This window comes from Procambarus clarkii, chromosome 42 (genome assembly GCF_040958095.1).
Source record: "Procambarus clarkii isolate CNS0578487 chromosome 42, FALCON_Pclarkii_2.0, whole genome shotgun sequence".
Classification (NCBI taxonomy): domain Eukaryota; kingdom Metazoa; phylum Arthropoda; class Malacostraca; order Decapoda; family Cambaridae; genus Procambarus; species Procambarus clarkii.
This window is the reverse complement of record NC_091191.1, coordinates 858,767-881,701: the sequence shown is the minus strand read 5'-3', so window position 1 is coordinate 881,701 and position 22,935 is coordinate 858,767. Positions and strand designations below refer to the sequence as shown.

General features: G+C 47.6%; 2 protein-coding genes across 2 annotated transcripts in view; both read left to right on the top strand.

Annotated features, from left to right (window-relative positions):
• Window positions 1-14,472, top strand: part of LOC138373331 (uncharacterized) — a 43,130-nt gene extending 28,658 nt beyond the window's left edge. The window contains exons 6-7 of the mRNA XM_069339524.1: window positions 92-1,088; window positions 14,390-14,472. Coding sequence (XP_069195625.1) covers window positions 92-1,088; window positions 14,390-14,472 — 1,080 coding nt within the window. The remainder of the gene's footprint in view (window positions 1-91; window positions 1,089-14,389) is intronic.
• The window catches only part of LOC123748905 (uncharacterized), a 113,112-nt gene that overhangs the window by 30,767 nt on the left and 59,410 nt on the right, over window positions 1-22,935 (top strand). The gene's annotated exons all lie outside the window — the stretch shown is intronic.

The following is a 22,935-nucleotide window of genomic DNA, read 5'->3' as shown; positions in this document are numbered from 1 at the left end:
ACACGCACACACAAACAAAAAATACACACGTTAATACATTAGTCTTGAAAACCGTATATTTTAAAACCTCTTTATATTCAGTATATAATAGTCGATTTTACATACACTTGAATCACGAGTGTACAAATATTATTATCCATCAACAAGGGAAGCCACAGAGACGCTGACATCAACAAGAAAAGCCACAGTGACGCAGACATCAACAAGAGAAGCCACAGAGACGCAGACATCAACAAGAGAAGCCACAGAGACGCAGACATCAACAAGAGAAGCCACAGAGACGCAGACATCAACAAGAGAAGCCACAGAGACGCTGACATCAACAAGAGAAGCCACAGAGACGCAGACATCAACAAGAGACGCCACAGAGACGCAGACATCAACAAGAGAAGCCACAGTGACGCTGACATCAACAAGAGAAGCCACAGAGACGCAGACATCAACAAGAGAAGCCACAGTGACGCTGACATCAACAGGAGAAGCCACAGTGACGCAGACATCAACTAGGGAAGCCACAGAGACGCAGACATCAACAAGAGAAGCCTCAAAGAATCTGGCATCAACAAGAGAAGCCACAGAGACGCAGACATCAACAAGAGAAGACACAGTGACGCTGACATCAACAAGAGAAGCCACAGAGACGCTAACATCAACAAGAGAAGCCTCAAAGAATCTGGCATCAACAAGAGAAGCCACAGAGACGCAGACATCAACAAGAGAAGCCACAGAGACGCTGACATCAACAGGAGAAGCCACAGAGACGCTAACATCAACAAGAGAAGCCTCAAAGAATCTGGCATCAACAAGAGAAGCCACAGAGACGCAGACATCAACAAGTGAAGCCACAGAGACGCAGACATCAACAAGAGAAGCCACAGAGAAGCAGACATCAACAAGAGAAGCCACAGAGACGCAGACATCAACAAGGGAAGCCACAGAGACGCAGACATCAACAAGAGAAGCCACAGTGACGCAGACATCAACAAGAGAAGCCACAGAGAAGCAGACATCAACAAGAGAAGCCACAGAGACGCAGACATCAACAAGGGAAGCCACAGAGACGCAGACATCAACAAGAGACGCCATGTGTAACAATAGAAGGAACGCGGTAGTACTGGTCTCCTGACTCTTGGGTGTTCATTCATAATTTACACGGCAGGTTGGGTGCCGTGAGCTGATCAATGACACGGCGCCGACTGACGTCACCACACTATCCATTCACAAACCTTCCACAGGTGAATAACGTAAACATTGACGCGGGAAGGTTGGTTTCTGCGTCACTTTGCTATATTCTGAGTTACTTTCTCTCTCTTTCTCTCTCTCTCTCTCTCTCTCTCTCTCTCTCTCTCTCTCTCTCTCTCTCTCTCTCTCTCTCTCTCTCTCTCTCTCTCTCTCTCTCTCTCTCTCTCTTATTCCTAATCCTGTTCTTCCCTCTCGTTTTTGTTCTCTCTCATTCTCTCTATTCTCATTATCGTTTCAAATTCTCAACTTCACACCTCTCCCTATGTTCCCCCCCTCCCTATCCTTCTCCCCTTCTTCTCCTTTCCTTCCCTCCCACTCCCTCCCACTCCCTCCCACTCCCTCCCACTTCCTCCCACTCCCTCCCACTCCCTCCCACTTCCTCCCACTCCCTCCTACTTCCTCCCACTCCCTCCTACTTCCTCCCACTCCCTCCCACTCCCTCCCACTCCCTCCCACTCCCTCCCACTCCCTCCTTCTCAGAACCACACCCTGAGCACTGGATAGCGTGAGGTAACCTCATTACACATCGGGTTTTCCATGATTATATTCACGTCTTAGAATGGTAGTATTACATTCTTCCGCTTTTGTGGTCCCGGGTTCGAGGCTCCGATGGCCCCAAGGTGAATAACTGGGATATCTGGGAGTAGAAGCGTATAGGAACTACACCACATGAAGGGGGTTCGATTCTCCCTCATGGCTAATGTAACATACGAACACAATGGAATGAACACTTGAGTTTGAACATTTGAAGAACAGAGTGAACACGTTGGAACGATTACCGTGGAACAAGGACCTATGGAACGGGTACCATGGGAGGTTTCGTTGTTGTTGTTGTTGTTGTTGTTGTATGTGGAGGAAGGACTGGGAGAGCGGTCGTACGCGAGGGCGATAGTTAGCTCCGCCCTTAATCAGAGGCGATTGTCTAACGACAGGGCAGTCCAGCTACATGTGGCATCTTAATCACATGCTGGCACACGTCGTGGCTGGCTGGTGAGCCTGTGTGCAACACACACACACACACACACACACACACACACACACACACACACACACACACACACACACACACACACACACACACACACACACACACACACACACACTTTCTCCGGGAAAGGAGACTTGATTACAGAAAAGGGGACTACAGAAGGATAAGGGACTACCTGGGAGAAGTGCAGTGGGAGGAAGAACTTAGAGGAAAAACAGTGCAAGGTATGATGAACCAAGTCATATTGAAATGCAAGGAGGCTGAAGATAGATTTATTCCAACCATAAAGGAAAAAAGCAGGAGGGAATATAATAACCCATGGTTTAATAGACAGTGTCAGGAAGCAAAGGTGAGAAGCAGGAGGGAGTGGAGGAAGTACAGAAGACAAAGGACAGAGGACAACAGGATTAGATGTAACAGAGCTAGGAATGATTACATTAACATAAGACGAGTGTCGGAAAGAAATTATGAGAATGATATTGCAGTCAAAGCGAGAAAGCAACTTAAATTACTACATAGCCATATAAGAAGGAAGATGTCGGTAAATGACCAAGTGACAAGACTGAGGAAAACAGAAGGGGCATATACAGAAAGCAACAAGGAAATCTGCGAGGTACTGAATGCAAAATTCCATGGAGTGTTCACAACCGAGCCTGAGCAGCTCCCATTGTTAGAAGCGATTACCCAAGATGAAAGACTATCAGATATAGAGGTGACAGCAGAGGAGGTAATGAAACAGTTGACAACACTGGATGCAAATAAAGCTGTTGGACCAGACAATGTATCACCGTGGATACTTAAAGAGGCAGCGCAGGCTCTCAGCTTGCCTCTGGCAATGATCTTTAATGAGTCACTTATGTCGTGAGAATTGCCCAGTTGCTGGAAGGAGGCAAATGTCGTACCGATTTTCAAGAAAGGTGATAGGGAGGAGGCACTTAACTACAGACCCGTATCACTGACAAGCATCCCCTGCAAAATACTTGAAAGAATAATTAGGCTAAGACTTGTTGAGCACCTGGAGAGCATTGGGTTTGTAAACAAGCACCAACATGGGTTCTGGACAGGGAAATCATGCCTAACAAACCTTTTAGAATTCTATGAAAAAGTAACAAGGATAAGGCAGGACAGAGAAGGCTGGGCAGACTGCATATTTCTTGACTGCCAAAAGGCCTTTGATACAGTACAGCACATGAGACTGCTATACAAACTTGAGAGGCAGGCAGGAGTAAGCGGAAAGGCCCTACCTAACAGGGCGGAAAGGCCCTACCTAAGGTGAAGAACTACCTAACAGGAAGGAGCCAGAGGGTAATGGTAAGGGGCGAGAAGTCGGACTGGCGAACAGTAACAAGTGGAGTACCTCAAGGATCGGTGCTGGGACCAATCCTCTTTCTAATTTACGTAAATGATATGTTTACAGGAGTGGAATCATACATGTCAATATTTGCGGATGACGCAAAACTAATGAGATGACGCAAAATTAATGAGAAGAGTTGTGACAGACGAGGATTGTAGGATCCTCCAAGAGGACTTAAACAGGTTGCAGAGATGGTCAGGGAAATGGCTACTGGAGTTTAACACCAGTAAATGTAAAGTTATGGAAATGGGATCAGGTGACAGGAGACCAAAGGGATAGTACACAATGAAGGGGAACAGCCTACCTGTAACGATTCGAGAAAGAGACCTGGGAGTGGATGTGACACCTAATCTAACTCCTGAGGCACATATAAATAGGATAACGACAGCAGCGTACTCTACACTGGCGAAAATTAGAACTTCATTCAGAAGCCTAAATGAGGAGGCTTTTAGGGCGCTTTACACTGCCTACGTGAGACCCGTCTTAGAGTATGCCGCGCCATCATGGAGCCCCCACCTGAAGAAACACATAAAGAAACTGGAGAAGGTTCAGAGGTTTGCGACGAGGCTTGTCCCAGAGTTACGAGGGATGGGATATGAAGAGCGTCTGAAGGAACTGAACCTTACGACACTAGAGAAAAGAAGGGAGAGAGGAGATATGATAGGGACATATAAAATACTCAGGGGAATTGACAAAGTGGAAATAGATGAAATGTTCACAGGTAATAATAACAGAACGAGGGGACATGGGTGGAAACTGGAAACTCAGATGAGTCACAGAGATGTTAGGAAGTTTTCTTTAAGCGTGAGAGTAGTGGAAAAATGGAATGCACTTGGGGAACAGGTTGTGGAAGCAAATACTATTCATACTTTTAAAACTAGATATGATAGGGAAATGGGACAGGAGTCATTGCTGTAAACAACCGATAGCTGGAAAGGCGGGATCCAAGAGTCAATGCTCGATCCTGCAAGCACAAATAGGTGAGTACAAATAGGTGAGTACACACACACACACACAACATGTGTGTGTGTGTGTGTGTGTGTGTGTGTGTGTGTGTGTGTGTGTGTGTGTGTGTGTGTGTGTGTGTGTGTGCAGTGATGTGGTGGAGGCTGACTCCATACACAGTTTCAAGTGTAGATATGACAGAGCCCAGTAGGGTCAGGAATCTGTACACCAGTTGATTGGCAGTTGAGAGGCGGGACCAAAGAGCCAAAGCTCAACCCCCGCAAGCACAAATAGGTGAGTACACACACACACACATACTTCTGATATTTCTACCTTATTCTTATATTTAACTAATATTTCCCATGCTTCTTCCTTATTTCCATATTTTCTCTACTTCAACCTTTACTTGATTCGTATTCTCGCCTATCATCCCATTCTGACCGACGCGTCAGTTCATTTATTTTCAGATGTGTGGGTTGGGTCTCTATTTCTCAGCCACGTTATTGTAATTTACTGCCAGCACACGTACACATATATATTAAGAAACAGCAGGAATTGTTTACATTATAACTTAGTTAATTTACATAAAAGTCATACTTGAGTCAAGATAAAGAAGAGAGGGCGAGCTGCATATTTCTCGACTGCCAGAGAGACTTCGTTGCGGCAACCCAATACATAAAAGATTAAGATGTAATGCCTGGACACTGAGAGGCCTGGACACTGAGAGGACTGGACACTGAGAGGACTGGACACTGAGAGGCCTGGACACTGAGAGGACTGGACACTGAGAGGACTGGACACTGAGAGGACTGGACACTGAGAGGTCTGGACACTGAGAGGCCTGGACACTGAGAGGCCTGGACACTGAGAGGCCTGGACACTGAGAGGACTGGACACTGAGAGGACTGGACACTGAGAGGCCTGGACACTGAGAGGCCTGGACACTGAGAGGCCTGGACACTGAGAGGCCTGGACACTGAGAGGCCTGGACACTGAGAGGACTGGACACTGAGAGGACTGGACACTGAGAGGACTGGACACTGAGAGGACTGGACACTGAGAGGCCTGGACACTGAGAGGCCTGGACACTGAGAGGCCTGGACACTGAGAGGACTGGACACTGAGAGGCCTGGACACTGAGAGGCCTGGACACTGAGAGGCCTGGACACTGAGAGGACTGGACACTGAGAGGCCTGGACACTGAGAGGCCTGGACACTGAGAGGCCTGGACACTGAGAGGCCTGGACACTGAGAGGACTGGACACTGAGAGGCCTGGACACTGAGAGAACACACATAGAAGCCCAACCTCATAATACAAAAGGGAAAAGAATTATCAGGGGAAAAGCGCCAAGCCATTACGACTGTATAGCACTTGGATGAGGCCAGGTTTGGGATGGGACGGGGGAAAGTAATGGTTATCATAAGTAGCTTAGATGTAACAATTGGTTGTATAAGAAATATATAACTCTTGAACATAACAGGAAGCATGATAGTTCATGTAAATTTTGTACTATAAAATACATAAATACATAAATATACATAAAATTTATACATAAATATACATAAAATTTATACATAAATTTATACATAAATTTTGTACTATAAAATACATAAATACATAAATATGTTTAAATACATAATATGCATGGCGTATTTGAATACATTATGGATATATGGCAGCAACAGAAGAGCAACAGAGAGACGGGTCTGTCTCCTGACAGGACAGACAGAAACAGATCAAAACAGTTCAATACAATAATCAAAATTGTTTACATGTAATGGTTAATTGTTTCAAAAGCTGGCATTAACCAAGCCATGGCTGGTTAATGGTCGTCTCTGTAATGGTTAATTGTTTCAAAAGCTGGCATTAACCAAGCCATGGCTGGTTAATGGTCGTCTCTGTAATGGTTAATTGTTTCAAAAGCTGGCATTAACCAAGCCATGGCTGGTTAATGGTCGTCTCTGTAATGGTTAATTGTTTCAAAAGTTGGCATTAACCAAGCCATGGCTGGTTAATGGTCGTCTCTGTAATGGTTAATTGTTTCAAAAGTTGGCATTAACCAAGCCATGGCTGGTTAATGGTCGTCTCTGTAGCCTGCAGGGTTACGTAGCCATCACAGCCAAGCTGATCCACTTACTCCAGTAGACAGACTCTTATTGCGTTCCATCTTGATAGATTCTACTGTTGTTCTAATAATGTTAATGACATTGGTGAGCAGCATTGGGTTCTCTATGCATGGCTACCATTGGTGCTTGAAATTGTTCTCATTGGATTGACTTAACTTTTTTACCACTGCAGAATGTTGTAATTTCATTGAGCAGGTTTGGCACCGGTCACTGCAGGTGTGTGTGTGTGTTCCATGTGTTGTGAGCTACGTGTTTGGTCTCCGATTCCAAGGAGTATAATGTGGTCGTGTCATTGTAGTGGTCGGTCGTGGTAGTGTGTCATTGTACGTGAGCTCTTCAGAGCACCATCATTGATGTGGCCTCTCCTGTTTTGAATGTTTATATATATATATATATATATATATATATATATATATATATATATATATATATATATATATATATATATATATATATTTATATATATATAATATATATATATTTATATATATATATTTATATATATATATATTTATATATATAATATATATATATATATATATATATATATATATATATATATATATATATATATATATATATATATATATTAAAAATTTTACCGTGTCGGGGGACAGGAAGCCAGAGGATATTCATACACGTCTGGCTTTTTTATCGAGGAACCCAAATGAAACACAGAGACATTAGAAACAATTTTGGGAAGGAATGTGGTGGAGACAGACTCCATACACAGTTTCATATGTAGATATGATAGAGCCCAATAGGCTCAGGAACCTGTAAACCAGTTGACTGACAGATGAGAGGCGGGACCAAAGAGCCAAAGCTCAACCCCCCCCCCCCCGCAAGCACAACTAGGTGAGTATATGGATACATACGCAAGACACAGCTAGATAATGACACACAATGGCATGTGTCCGAGGGCGAAGGGGGGACCCATTAATGGTGGTGATGATGGAGGGACACTTGATAACTTCTCTGTAGTGAGTGGTGACACTGAGTGTGTATGGTGACGGTGTATGGTGACGCTGGGAGTGGTGACACTGATGGTGTATGGTGACACTGGGAGTGGTGACACTGATGGTGTATGGTGACACTGGGAGTGGTGACACTGATGGTGTATGGTGACACTGGGAGTGGTGACACTGATGGTGTATGGTGACACTGGGAGTGGTGACACTGATGGTGTATGGTGACACTGGGAGTGTATGGTGACAACTGATGGTGTATGGTGACACTGGGAGTGGTGACACTGATGGTGTATGGTGACACTGGGAGTGTATGGTGACAACTGATGGTGTATGGTGACACTGGGAGTGGTGACACTGATGGTGTATGGTGACACTGGGAGTGGTGACACTGATGGTGTATGGTGACACAGGGAGTGTATGGTGACACAGGGAGTGTATGGTGACACTGATGGTGTATGGTGACACTATAGACCCAATGTTCCGGGAATCACCCCCTCCCCCCTCCTCCCACCCTTCACTCTCTTCACAGAAAACGTTAACAAACTGACTATTATCTTATTATTACTGTTCTCGTTCCTCCCACACCCTATCCTGTACCCACGCAAGGTGTACCGTCAGTGTGTGGGTGTGTACCGTGTTTCTGGGTGTACCGTGAGTGTGTGGGTGTGTACCGTCAGTGTCTGGGTGTACCGTGAGTGTGTCCGGGGTGTACCATTGCTGGTTGTGCTCCCACTGGCTTGACTCGTGTTGGAATATGGGTGTTTGTAACCACCACTGGCTTTGGCTTATCTGGGTTTCCCGCGTGTGACTGACTGACTTTAAGCTGCGTGTACCCCTGTATCCTTGGTTTAGTGTACCGTCGGCACGTTGCTAGGGTGCGTATGTGTACCGCTGGTCATGGGGCTGCTGGTGAGAGGTACGTGGTGGGTACCATGGCCAGGTACCACCACAGCATACAGGATGTACCGTCAGTTGGGAGGCTAGGGCATACCGGAGGTACGTATGGGCGTTCTGACGTTGTTCTGACATGCTGGGATACCCGCCGGGTGGGCATTCCTCGGGTAGGTGGGTGCAGGCATTCCTCGGGTAGGTGGGTAGGTGGGCATTCCTCGGGTAGGTGGGCATTGCTGACGTAGGCAGCGTGACATCCAGAGGAAGGGCAGCCAGGCGAACTATCCGTAGGGGATAGTTGTGTGTGTGTTATAGCTTCCTGGGCGTGCTGTGGGGTATCTGAGTGTACCGTGCATGGACGTACCGTGAGTGTTGTTCAAGTACCACCAGCATGAGTAAGGGTGCGTGAGGGAGACACTATGGTCGCGTGACACCACCCACCATACCAGCGCCTCCTGTTTGCATCGATTCATTTTTTTGCTCCCACTCTGGCCAGACGAGACTCTATTTATACAAAAAAAAAAAAGCTTTTCTCGGAAAGTCATTTTGTGGACTTGTTGTATGATAGACATTACCCGGGCTAGAACAGGGGGTCTGGCGGCCTGGACGGCGGGTATTATTGAACACGCAAGAAGATCCATCTGTTTCGTATTCTGAGTACCCTGAATGCCCTTGGGGTAAAGGGCTCTCAAGATGGTGATGATGGTGGTTCCTGCTCCAATTGAGCCTCAAAAGGCTCATTTCCTGTGGATTAAAGTGATTATATGGCATTAAGTTTACCCCTTAATCTCTCTCCTTCAGTGTCCCTGTTGATGGAGATTGAAGTTGTGGTTGATTGCTGTCTCTTGATGTGTGTGTCTCCCTCTGAGGTCTACATCAAGGTCTGAGGTCTGACGTCTACATCAAGGTCTGAGGTCTGAGGTCTACATCAAGGTCTGAGGTCTGAGGTCTACATCAAGGTCTGAGGTCTGAGGTCGACATCAAGGTCTGAGGTCGGACGTCTACGTCTTTTCTCTGAGGTGATTGTGAGGTTCACAATCCAGCAGCTCTCATACACAGAAATCACAATTGCGTGATGCATCAAATGAACAAATTCACAAGGGCCGTTTTGACCATGTCGTAGCTCAGTCGATTAAGGCAGCGTCTGGGATGCTCTCGGACGCAGGTTCGAATCCCCGTCACGGCCTTTGTGGATTTGTTCAGCAGCTCTCTCCTGCACGTTCGTGAGTGGCAGCTCCTCCAGACTTGACTCTCGAGACGAGTCAGGTCTCGAGCCCAAGTGGTTGCTCGCTGTTGATCTCTGTACTTATTCAGACTGAATAAAGACATTTCCAGTATAGCCCGTGGAATGAGGTACTGGACTGGTATGTCGGCCCCATATGTTTCCAGAGCGGTATGGCTTTTACCCCACCTGCGGAAATGGCCAATTATCGACCCAGAGCCCTAATTCAGGGGACGTAATCATGCAACATCACATTATTGATTCTGGTAGGTGTTGGTATGAGTCAGTGGGCCGCCCAGGGTGCTGTTCACTACAGGAACACTGGTGAGAGGCAGGTCGCCCTATCCTTCCTACAGACATCTTCAGTTATGCCCTGTATCACACTCTTCGCTCAGTGAAGCGTTTTGTCACTCGAAGTGATGCCTGAGGAACTTAGAATGGATCAGTGATGTCGTGGTCATGACGATTAAACGTAGACGCATCTTTGGACCATATACGAACAGCGGAATTTACTTTGTAAAGTCATTAAACAAACCTCTTGAATTTCACAAGAGCTTTATGTGTCTTCGGAGTATTTTTTACACTCTCTAACCTTCGTACACACTCTGACTTTTTATGAAATAAATTAATATAATTTATGAAACTCCTGATCTGGTTCCATGAGTGAGTCCCATCACCCAGCCCCAACACTCAGCCCCATCACCCAGCCCCAACACTCAGCCCCAACACTCAGCCCCAACACCCAGCCCCAACACTCAGCCCCAACACTCAGCCCCAACACCCAACACCCAGCCCCAACACTCAGCCGCAACACTCAGCCCCAACACTCAGCCCCAACACCCAGCCCCAACACTCAGCCCCAACACTCAGCCCCAACACTCAGCCCCAACACCCAGCACCAACACCCAGCCCCAACACTCAGCCCCAACACTCAGCCCCAACACTCAGCCCCAACACCCAGCCCCAACACTCAGCCCCAACACTCAGCCGCAACACTCAGCCCCAACACTCAGCCCCAACACCCAGCACCAACACTCAGCCCCAACACTCAGCCCCAACACTCAGCCCCAACACCCAGCACCAACACCCAGCCCCAACACCCAGCCCCAACACTCAGCCCCAACACCCAACACCCAGCCCCAACACTCAGCCCCAACACCCAACACCCAGCCCCAACACTCAGCCGCAACACTCAGCCCCAACACTCAGCCCCAACACCCAACACCCAGCACCAACACCCAGCCCCAACACTCAGCCCCAACACTCAGCCCCAACACCCAGCCCCAACACTCAGCCCCAACACTCAGCCCCAACACCCAACACCCAGCACCAACACCCAGCCCCAACACTCAGCCCCAACACCCAGCCCCAACACCCAGCCCCAACACCCAGCCCCAACACTCAGCCCCAACACCCAGCACCAACACCCAGCCCCAACACTCAGCCCCAACACTCAGCCCCAACACCCAACACCCAGCACCAACACCCAGCTCCAACACTCAGCCCCAACACCCAGCCCCAACACCCAGCCCCAACACCCAGCCCCAACACCCAGCCCCAACACTCAGCCCCAACACCCAGCCCCAACACTCAGCCCCAACACCCAGCCCCAACACTCAGCCCCAACACTCAGCCCCAACACCCAACACCCAGCCCCAACACTCAGCCCCAACACTCAGCCCCAACACCCAGCCCCAACACCCAGCCCCAACACTCAGCCCCAACACTCAGCCCCAACACCCAGCCCCAACACTCAGCCCCAACACCCAGCCCCAACACCCAGCCCCAACACCCAGCCCCAACACCCAGCCCCAACACTCAGCCCCAACACCCAGCCCCAACACCCAGCCCCAACACTCAGCCCCAACACTCAGCCCCAACACCCAGCCCCAACACTCAGCCCCAACACCCAGCCCCAACACTCAGCCCCATCACTCAGCCCCAACACTCAGCCCCAACACCCAGCCCCAACACTCAGCCCCAACACCCAGCCCCAACACCCAGCCCCAACACCCAGCCCCAACAATCAACCCCCACCCAGCCCCAACACCCAGCCCCAACACCCAGCCCCAACACCCAGCCCCAACACCTAGCCCCAACACCTAGCCCCAACACCCAGCCCCAACACCCAGCCCCAACACCCAGCCCCAACACTCAGCCCCAACACCCAGCCCCAACACCCAGCCCCATCACCCAGCCTGGTGCCTCGGATAACTCCCCTTCCATCTTGAAGTTCTCCACATCCTCCTTGGATAGGCCGTCTTCGGTCCGGCTGAACCGGCTGAATGCTGAGTACTAGACTCACTGAATCATCGAGAATTAGCAAGTGGTGAGTATCCTGAGTACGGCAGCTTTATGGACTGTGAAGGCGTAGACTTCAAGACTGAGTACGGCATCTTTATGGACTGTGAAGGCGTAGACCTTTAAGACTGAGTACGGCATCTTTATGGACTGTGAAGGCGTAGACCTTTAAGACTGAGTACGGCATCTTTATGGACTGTGAAGGCGTAGACTTCAAGACTGAGTACGGCATCTTTATGAAATGTGAAGGCCTGGGCGTCAAGACTTTATTAGAAAATAGAGCCGCGAGTCTTAACAAGTCGGGAATGACTGTTGTAAGACTTGAAACCTGTGGTTCAATTGTCTCAAACAACTTTTTTCTGGCGGTGACTTTGTCTAACTTTTCACTGTTTCACTGCAGGAGAATAAATATCCGGGTTGACAGCTTACATGATGAGACCATTTCCTCCACGCCTCCAACCTCATCAATCCCTATCTCCTCACTGTGCATTCTTTTCCATCTCCACCAACGCTCGTTCACGTCACTCATCATCACACTCATCATCACACTCATCACCATAACCCGTCGCTCCATCACACCCATCACTCCAAAAGATGGAATTACCTCATCGATATATATATATATAGATGCTCATGCCATATCCTAACTACAATAGTTGTATCAGCCACTAAAACATGTCACAAGAAAGCAACTGAATAAGCTGGGAATTTGGTGTGTTAGCAGTGAATGACACATTGACAGCGCATTGAATGACCATAAGAATGTAAGACATTTTACTTTGCTCTTTCTAAGATCGAATGATGTGGCCTCCGAGCATATATTATCTACGGTGTAAGGTTTCCAGGTCAGCGTAGACGACCGAAAAAGGATCTTCTGAACACACAGAAATCACAATAGCGTGATGCATCAATGAATAAATCCACAAGGGCCGTGACGAGGATTCGAACCTACGTCCAAGATCATCCCAGACGCTGCCTTAATCGACTGAGCTACGACACGGTTAAAAGAGATGGTCTCTTTTGACCATGTCGTAGCTCAGTCGATTAAGGCAGGGTCTGGGATGATCTCGAACGTAGGTTCGAATCCTCGTCACGGCCCTTGTGGATTTGTTTTTTGATCTTATGAAGCCTTGTCATCAGTGTCGATCGAGGTGAACTGAGTACATCAACACTGGACATGTGCTCGTCAAGACCTTGTACATACACAACTCTGTACACCAGTTGATTGACAGCTGAGAGGCGGGACCACAGAGCCGAAGCTCAACCTCCGAAAGCAGAACAATTTGAGTTCACATGTAATTGTGAGTGAAAGTTGGGATGCTGAAGATCACAAGAAAACATTCCTGTGTTGGGAGTTGATTGTTGTACCAAATGTTCTCTTACGTTGAACAATATTTTCAAGAATGTGTCCTTAGTAAAAATATAATTAACTAAGATACTGTGAATCATATAAGTGGAAAGAGGTGATGTTAAAGAGAGGAGAGAAGATGGGGAGAGCTGAATGAGGGGATAGATGGGGAGGAGGAGATGAGAGTGGAGAGAGGGGGGGGGGGGGTGAGAGAAGTAGAGAAGGTGGGAGCCCGAGGAGAGAGAGAGAGAGAGAGAGAGAGAGAGAGAGAGAGAGAGAGAGAGAGAGAGAGAGAGAGAGAGAGAGAGAGAGAGAGAGAGAGAGAGAGAGAAACAGAGAGAAACAGAGAGAAACAGAGAGAAACAGAGAGAGAGAGAGAGAGAGAGAGAAACCCGAACGAAGCTGGGGTATCCCCCTCTTAATAACATATAAATATTTCTTGAGACCCTACCAAGGAACTGCCTCAGTAAGTACAGTGATGCGTCGCTGGTGTCTTGGCAGGCACAAGGTGGGGGATTCCTCTTGATGTGATTAGCGAGAGAATTATAGTGTGAGAGTCGGGAAATGCCATGACAGGAGAATACACACACACACACACACACACACACACACACACACATAAACACAAACACACACACACAAACGTCTTATTAAGACCTTATCAGTTCGGAAACGTCTTAGCAGCAGCAATAATATAGTTGGATAACCATATAACAACAAAAAAACAGTCTTCCTTGACCCCATTGTCATCTCTCCTATTTGTCATCACACCCTCTGCCTCCCCCCCCCCCCCTGTGGCTGTAGCTGTCGATGTTGCAATTGTTGTTGCTGTTGTTGCGTGCATGATTCGGACTTGCGCTGGACTTGTCCCTCTCTGGCAGCCCCGTCAGGTCCCCCGAGCTCCGTGGCCCAGAATATGTATCGAGAGTGTGACATACATACACGACACCTGCCTCAGGATGTGTCATGAGGTGTGGGATTAAGCCATCATCCTGTTGTCAGGGTCCGCGGTGGGCACTGCTGCCGTGGGCACTGCCGCCGTGGGCACTGCCGCCGTGGACACTGCCGCCGTGGGCACTGCCTGAGACTCAGCAGGCAGCGGATTTTTTGTTTGGGCATCTGGAGGCTCATTTCCCAACCGGCAGGGATATCCTCTAGTCTAATATGAAGCATATGTTTATCGTGTATCTGGCGGTGCCTCGGGAAAGTACCAGACAAAATATCCACAATACTCACTGTTTTTTACAAGATAAAATATTTGTGACGAAATTACTTTTTTTACACTTATCCTGAAGTAAGTGTAAAGTTAGTCACATCCGGCCTCTACAGTGTCTGGTCTGTAGCTTCCTGTAGGGCTGCGCCCAGGCTCCTGGCGTTACAAAAGCTGAGCTATCCGGTAACAGAGTTATAAGACCAGTTCCATTCAAGAACAGACCGGCCCAGAGCCAGACGCAACTGCTTAACTCACCTCGCACAATTAAACCATAAACTGTCTGTGTACAAGTGTCTACCTAACCCAATATTCTTTTTAATATGGAGAAGAGAGAAAATGTTCGTCTCTTCCTGATACGTCTCTTTCTCACAGTCTAAACTGTTCCCTGTACTCTAGGGGTCCATAGAACAAACTGCGTCGCGAGCTTTCATCAACACTTCCCTTGTCGAATTGGCCGATAGTTTGACGCAAGTGATCTATCTCCTTTCTTGAAAATTGGAACCACATTTGCAACCTTCCACGACTCAGGCACTCTGGCCGACTAATGACTTATTATTTGTCGTAACTCAGACTCAAGCAGCACTTTGCAACTCAGTGCAACTAGAGAATATATCATTGCAACAGACGCCCTAGAACCCGCGGAAAATGCCAAGATATGTGTATGTGAAGATTTGTTATCTTATTATCATGCAAAATGATAACATGTGTCACCGTGCTTTGTAAAATATGCTATGTTTGGTGTCATAAATGACCTGTCACATCTAGACCGTATTATGTTCAGATTTTGTTCATTGTAATGAGGGTGTGGTAGGTGTGTGTGCAGAGGTGTGGCAGGCGTGTAGGGGACCTTGGACAGTGCGTGGGGTGTTTAAGAGTGTTTTGGTAAATGTGGACGTGTGGGTGTATCCATAATGCGTGCAGGGACAGTCTCGGGTGTTCCCAGTAAGCATTAACTGTATTTTAACATAAACTCTTACTTGCGGACACAACGAGGCTTCCCTTCCCGGAACTTGAGACGCTTACACCCATGCCTGCAGGTGTATACACACATGTCAACAATCACGCCCACATGTCTAGTCACGCCCACAGGACCCCCGAGACCTCAAGAGCAACCCAGCGGGTTTTCTTCCTATTGGGGAGTGTTGTACATGCTGCTATGGCGGTGTGTCCACTCACAGGATGAGTGGCGCTGCCCAATACTGTCACTATGGCGGTGTGTCCACTCACAGGATGAGTGGCGCTGCCCAATACTGTCACTATGGCGGTGTGTCCACTCACAGGATGAGTGGCGCTGCCCAATAAACTCGCCCCTCGGAGCAAAATTTAAAATTTAAATTTAGCACCACGTATGTGAGACACTGGTTCCTTCATAGTGCAAAGTTTCCACTTGGCGTTATCTGTGGGTTATCTTGGTCTACTCTTGTCTGCGCATCTCTGCTCACTGGGTCTACTCTTGTCTGCGCATCTCTGCTCACTGGGTCTACTCTTGTCTGCGCATCTCTGCTCACTTGGTCTACTCTTGTCTGCGCATCTCTGCTCACTGGGTCTACTCTTGTCTGCGCATCTCTGCTCACTGGGTCTATTGCCTGGGACTCATTCTAAGACTTCATTCGAGCGTATTAATGATTCTTTCTGCTGGATGATAAATTCCCTGCCGACAAGAGGAGATTTGAGAGAGAGTTATCGTGATGCTGCATCTATGATGCCATGCTTAGGGGAAGACTAACACCCTCCCTACCCCTTCCCTTAACTCTCCCTCACCCCCTCACTCTCTTTCCCACACCCCCTCCCACTGCCATTTTAACCCCTCTCCCTTACCGTGAAGCCTCCCTCCCACCCCAACATATCCATCTTTCCCCCCTTCCCTGCCTCACCCTGCCCTACTCTCTCTCCCACAGTGTGGGGAGAGAGGGTAGGACAGATTGCACTTTCTCCCACAGTGTGTGAGAGAGGCTAGGGCAGATTGCACTTTCTCCCACAGTGTGTGAGAGAGGGTAGAGCAGATTGCACACTCTCCCACAGTGTGTGGGAGCGACACAAAGGCAGGCATTAAGCTGGAGAATAGCCACCAGCGACTAGGGCTACAGTTACTGAACCTGGCCTTTTGTCCAAGCTTGCAGGCCATTTGCTTACTATTTGCTCTTGTTAATGATCTTTTAAAGGATCCCATTGTTATCTTTTGTCCCATTTTTTCAGTATTGAAAACTCGTCCAAGCTTTTGTACCATGAGTGTGATCTACCACTCGTTACAGTGACTCACTATACGTTACAGTGACTCACTATACGTTACAGGGACTCACTATACGTTACAGTGACTCACTATACGTTACAGTGACTCACTATACGTTACAGTGACTCACTATACGTTACAGTGACTCACTAAACGTTACAGTGACTCACTGCAGGTTACAGTGACTCACTACAGGTTACAGTGACTCACTGCAGGTTACAGTGACTCGCTACACGTTACAGTGACTCACTACACGTTACAGTGACTCACTATACGTTACAGTGACTCACTACACGTTACAGTGACTCACTACACGTTACAGTGATTCACTGCACGTTACAGTGATTCACTGCACGTTACAGTGACTCACTACAGGTTACAGTAACTCACTACACGTTACAGTGATTCACTGCACGTTACAGTGACTCACTACAGGTTACAGTAACTCACTACAGGTTACAGTGACTCACTACAGGTTACAGTGACTCACTACACGTTACAGTGACTCACTACAGGTTTCAGTGACTCACTACATGTTACAGTGACTCACTACATGTTACAGTGACTCACTACATGTTACAGTGACTCACTACATGTTACAGTGACTCACTACATGTTACAGTGACTCACTACATGTTACAGTGACTCACTACACGTTACAGTGACTCACTACATGTTACAGTGACTCACTACATGTTACAGTGACCCTGTAAGCTAATAAGAGAATCGAGTTATAAGCTCATTTGTTTCCACCTCGGCCGGGAATCGAACCCGGGCCCATAGGACTACGACCCCCGAAGGCTGTCCACTCAGCCGCGAGGCCCCCGAGTGTATATTACCCATATTCTGTGTGAGTATGAATGTATAACTACTAATCCAGCTACTAATATCTATTCACTGCTAGGTGAACAGAGGCATGAGGTAAATAAACGCTGATCATTGAAATGTTGATTGAAGTCGTAGATGAAATCGATTGTGAATCAAAGTCGCTCACGAATAGACCATGGAAGCTCGCTCTCTCTCTCTCTCTCTCTCTCTCTCTCTCTCTCTCTCTCTCTCTCTCTCTCTCTCTCTCTCTTTCTCTCTCTCTCTCTCTCTCTCTCTCTCTCTCTCTCTCTCTCTCTCTCTCTCTTTCTCTCTCTCTCTCTCTCTCTCTCTCTCTCTCTCTCTCTCTCTCTCTCTCTCTCTCTCTCTCTCTCTCTCTCTCTCTCTCTCTCTCTCTCTCTTTCTCTCTGTCTCTCTCTCTCTTTCTCTCTGTCTCTCTCTTTCTCTCTCTCTGTCTCTCTCTCTCTTTCTCTCTGTCTCTCTCTTTCTCTCTCTCTTTCTCTCTCTCTCTCTCTCTCTCTCTCTCTCTCTCTCTCTCTCTCTCTCTCTCTCTCTCTCTCTCTCTCTCTCTCTCTCTTTCTCTGTCTGTCTGTCTGTCTGTCTGTCTCTCTCTCTCTCTCTCTCTCTCTCTCTCTCTCTCTCTCTCTCTCTCTCTATCCAGGCCTATATCTTGCTCGCGTGTGCGGACCATTCCCAGGAAGCAAGCAGGTCTATCCTAATTTATATAACGTAGAACTGGAAAGCGGAGTTCCTGGTAGTGCCTGGCTGGGGTCCAGAGCCCCAGTGAGCCCTTCTCCTCCTGCTGGGGGCTCTGGAACAGGTGGGGGGAGGAGGAAGGGGCAGGGAAGGGAGATGGGAAGGGGGAATAGAAAGAAATAAAGGGGGGGGGGGAAAGTGGGTGTTTATAGGCGATAAGATAATTTAATAATATAGAATATATGAGAGAAAGGGTAATGTGCTCACCTAGTTGTGCTGGCGGGGGTTGAGCTTCGACTCTTTGGTCCCGCTTCTCAGCTGTTAATCAACCAATCAACCGGTGTACAGGTTACTGAGCCTATTGAGCTCTTATCATATTTACATTCGAAACTGTGTGTATGGAGTCTGCCAGAGAATGAGAGAAAGTGAGAGAGAGAGAAAAAGAGGGAAAGGGAATGGTAGAAGAGTGAGGAATGGGAGAGAAAGAGAGAGATAAGCTTGCTTTGAGAGGAGAGAGGAGGAGAGCAGGAGGAACAGAAGGAGAACATATGAATGAGTGTAAAAGGAAAAGAGAGAAGTGGAGGTAGCTTGATGATGGAATAGAGAGAGGAATGGAAGAGAGAAGGGAGGGAAACAGAGCAGAGGGAAGTACAGGGTAGAGAAAAAGAAGGTCAGAGAGAGATATTGCGGAACGAGGCTGTTACAGAAGCGGGTGAGAGGAAGAGGCAGGAAGGAAAGATGGAAAGACAGAGGAGGAGAAACAGAGGGAGAGAAGCTGAGTACGAGTGTTACCTGTATTAAGTGTTGCAGTTACCCCTTGACTACATAATGGAGGGTTTACAGAGTACCTACCTTGAGGCTACCTTGAGGTGCTTCCGGGGCTTAGTGTCCCCGCGGCCCGGTCGTCGACCAGGCCTCCTGGTTGCTGGACTGATCAACCAGGCTGTTAGACGCGGCTGCTCGCAGCCTGACGTATGAGTCACAGCCTGGTTGATCAGGTATCCTTTGGAGGTGCTTATCCAGTTCTCTCTTGAACACTGTGAGGGGTTTGCCAGTTATGCCCCTTATGTGTAGTGGAAGCGTGTTGAACAGTCTCGGGCCTCTGATGTTGATAGAGTTCTCTCTCAGAGTACCTGTTGCACCTCTGTTTTTCAACGGGGGTATTCTGCACATCCTGCCATGTCTTCTGGTCTCATGTGGTGTTATTTCTGTGTGCAGGTTTGGGACCAGCCCCTCAATTATTTTCCACGTGTAAAGTATTATGTATCTCTCCCGCCTGCGCTCAAGGGAGTACAGAGAGTAGAAGACAAGCTCTGCCTCGATCATACCTGACGAAGGGTTCACGGAGTTCTTCTACTCCCCCAAGCCCAGCCAGGGGCCAGGCTTGCCTTGTAATAACGTGGTCTAACAGGCTTTTCCTAGGAGCAACCTAGCAGGCTGACCGGTTGCTAGGAGCAGCCTAGCAGGCCCACGTAACAACTACAATCTGGTTGGTCTTCACATGTCTTGCAAGAACGTGTCGAAGTTTTTCTTGAAGTCCATTTTTTGTGTTCCTCATTCTCACACGATTCTTGTGACTTGTTTTGACTTAATGGGTTCAAGTGTGTATTGAGCTTGTAGTGTTGCTCAGTCACAATGAACAACACTCCCACCTCGACGTTGTCAACCGGTTTTCATGTTTTGATTATTAACTCTCAAACAAAATGGCTTCTAGTTTTCGAGGAAAATGACACTACTTTCAGTCCCTCTAATAACAAGAATTCACCATTGAGTTTGAGTATACTTGTAGCAACTCAAATGTCGTAATGTATGACGGATTCTTCAACTACATTATGCATATAAATTTAAAAATTTACATATTAAAACTTTGAAGAGTGTTGAGCAGAACACCCCATTTGGAGGTGTACACAGCTTAAAGGGGGAGGGGGAAGTATAATTAATTTTGACCCCTTTGAAGTTGTCTAAAACAATTAGGAATCCTTTAATCCCAACCAGCATCGTTTCTCCGATTGCAAAATACGCTCAGTGGCTGAATAGTGGCTTTCAATTTGCCGTTGTAAAACAGGTTCGGAAATCAATAAAAGCAGCATGAAACTTTAGTCGCTGCCTGATCAAACATTCAGTAAATCTCGTTCGAGTGCTTCTACCAGGAAGTCAACTTTACAGGTTAGGAGCAAGTTGATCGATCAACCTGTGGTGTGTGTGTTTGAAGGGAGGCAGGGTGATGGGACAGGGCAGAGAGAGAGAGAGAGAGAGAGAGAGAGAGAGAGACAGAGAGATAGAGATATGTAGGGTAGATAGAGGTATGGTGGCGGAGGGCAGGTAAGTAGGGTAGATGGAGGTAGAGTAGATGTTAGGGTAGGGGGAGCAAGCCAGTAGGGCGGGACTCACTGTTCTTCTGCCTCACTGAGCTGGCTTCCTGGAAGACACCTTACAAGCATTCGTAAAGATTACTTCCAGGGCGTAACTTACACTACAAGAAAGTGCCTCGTCTCTCTCTCTCTCTCTCTCTCTCTCTCTCTCTCTCTCTCTCTCTCTCTCTCTCTCTCTCTCTCTCTCTCTCTCTCTCTCTCTCTCTCCCTTTCTCTCTCTCTCTCTCTCTCTCTCTCTCTCTCTCTCTCTCTCTCTCTCTCTCTCTCTCTCTCTCTCTCTCTCTCTCTCTCTCTCTCTCTCTCTCTCTCTCTCTCCCCCCCCCATGCAAGGTTCCTAGGGCATTACATCATAAAACATAAAATATTTATTTTTCATATTTACAATTTGTATTTATATTTAAAGTATCATATTTATGATAATAATTATTTACTCAATTACATTATTTTTTTGAGATATATACAAGAGTTGTTACATTCTTGTACAGCCACTAGTACGCGTAGCGTTTCGGGCAAGTCCCTGGAATACGATCCCCGCCGCGAAGAATCGTTTTTACAACCAAGTACACATTTTACTGTTGAGTTAAACAGGGGCTACAGTTAAGGATTTGCGCCCAGTAAATCCTCCCCGGCCAGGATACGAACCCATGACAAAGCGCTCGCGGAACGCCAGGAGAGTGTCTTACCACTGCACCACGGAGGCTGAGGCAGTGGTACATTAGCATGATGTATCAGTGAGAAAATCAGTAGGAGTCTCCAGAGTACCTTGTGAGTACCCAGAGTACCTTGTGAGTACCCAGAGTACCTTGTTAGTACCCAGAGCATAGATTCCTCCTCATGGCTCCTACTAATTATCTCATAATAATTACTATTATGAGCACTCACAACACCTTGAGGTTACCTTGAGGTGCTTCCGGGGCTTACCGTCCCCGCGGCCCGGTCGTCGACCAGGCCTCCTGGAGTCGTCGACCAGGCCTCCTGGGACCTCCACCAGACAGGAAATGCTTACATGTTTTGTACCTGTTGGCTCACAAGCTCTTTCCACAGCTATTTTTTCGTACCATATAGTGAAATATATTCTCACATATGTTAATATATCATATAGTTTTGTTTACAGATAGGTCTAGATTTGGTTTGGCTAGTAGCTCTAGTTAGCAATTATTCATATTGTATTTAGAGAAGTGCTATGCGAACATAAAAAGTGAGCGAATCACTCGTTTTGGACGTCATCAGTTGAAAGTCATATGTAAAGTGGTATTTCAGACTTAAGCAGTAGATGAGATGAACAATGGAGACGTGGAGGAGGAGGAGAAAAAGAAGGAGGAAGAGAGGAAGAAAAGGAGGAACAGGAGGGACGATCCGGCTACATAAAAGGTGTTCTCGTACACCTGTTAATCCCAAGACAATTAACAGGTTCATGAAGTCTCCAGGAAACACTCTTAACAGAGTTACAGAAACGGGAGTAGCCAGGTTGCATGAATGAAGCGAGTAGCCAGGTTGCATGAATGAAGCGAGTAGCCAGGTTGCATGAATGAAGCGAGTAGCCAGGTTGCATGAATGAAGCGAGTAGCCAGGTTGTATGAATGAAGCGAGTAGCCAGGTCGCATGAATGAAGCGAGTAGCCAGGTTGTATGAATGAAGCGAGTAGCCAGGTTGTATGAATGAAGCGAGTAGCCAGGTTGTATGAATGACGCGAGAAGCAGGTCGTATGAATGAAGCGAGTAGCCAGGTCGTATGAATGAAGCGAGCATCACCACAACTGGTCACGTGAACGAGCGTAGTAGTGGTAGTAGTGGTGGTGGTAGGCACAACGGCTCTTGTGAATGACTGACGTACTGAAAATAAACACACTAAGATCAAATGCACTTAAGTGAGTAAATAATACATTATACGAGGGAGAGAGAGAGAGAGAGAGAGAGAGAGAGAGAGAGAGAGCGAGAGAGCGAGAGAGCGAGAGAGCGAGAGAGAGAGGGAGAGAGAGGGAGAGAGAGAGAGAGAGAGAGAGAGAGAGAGAGAGAGAGAGAGAGCGAGAGAGCGAGAGAGCGAGAGAGCGAGAGCGAGAGAGAGAGAGAGAGAGAGAGAGGGAGAGGGAGAGAGAGAGAGAGAGAGAGAGAGAGAGAGAGAGAGAGAGAGAGAGAGAGAGAGAGCGAGAGAGCGAGAGAGGGAGAGAGAGCGAGAGAGCGAGAGAGCGAGAGAGCGAGAGAGCGAGAGAGCG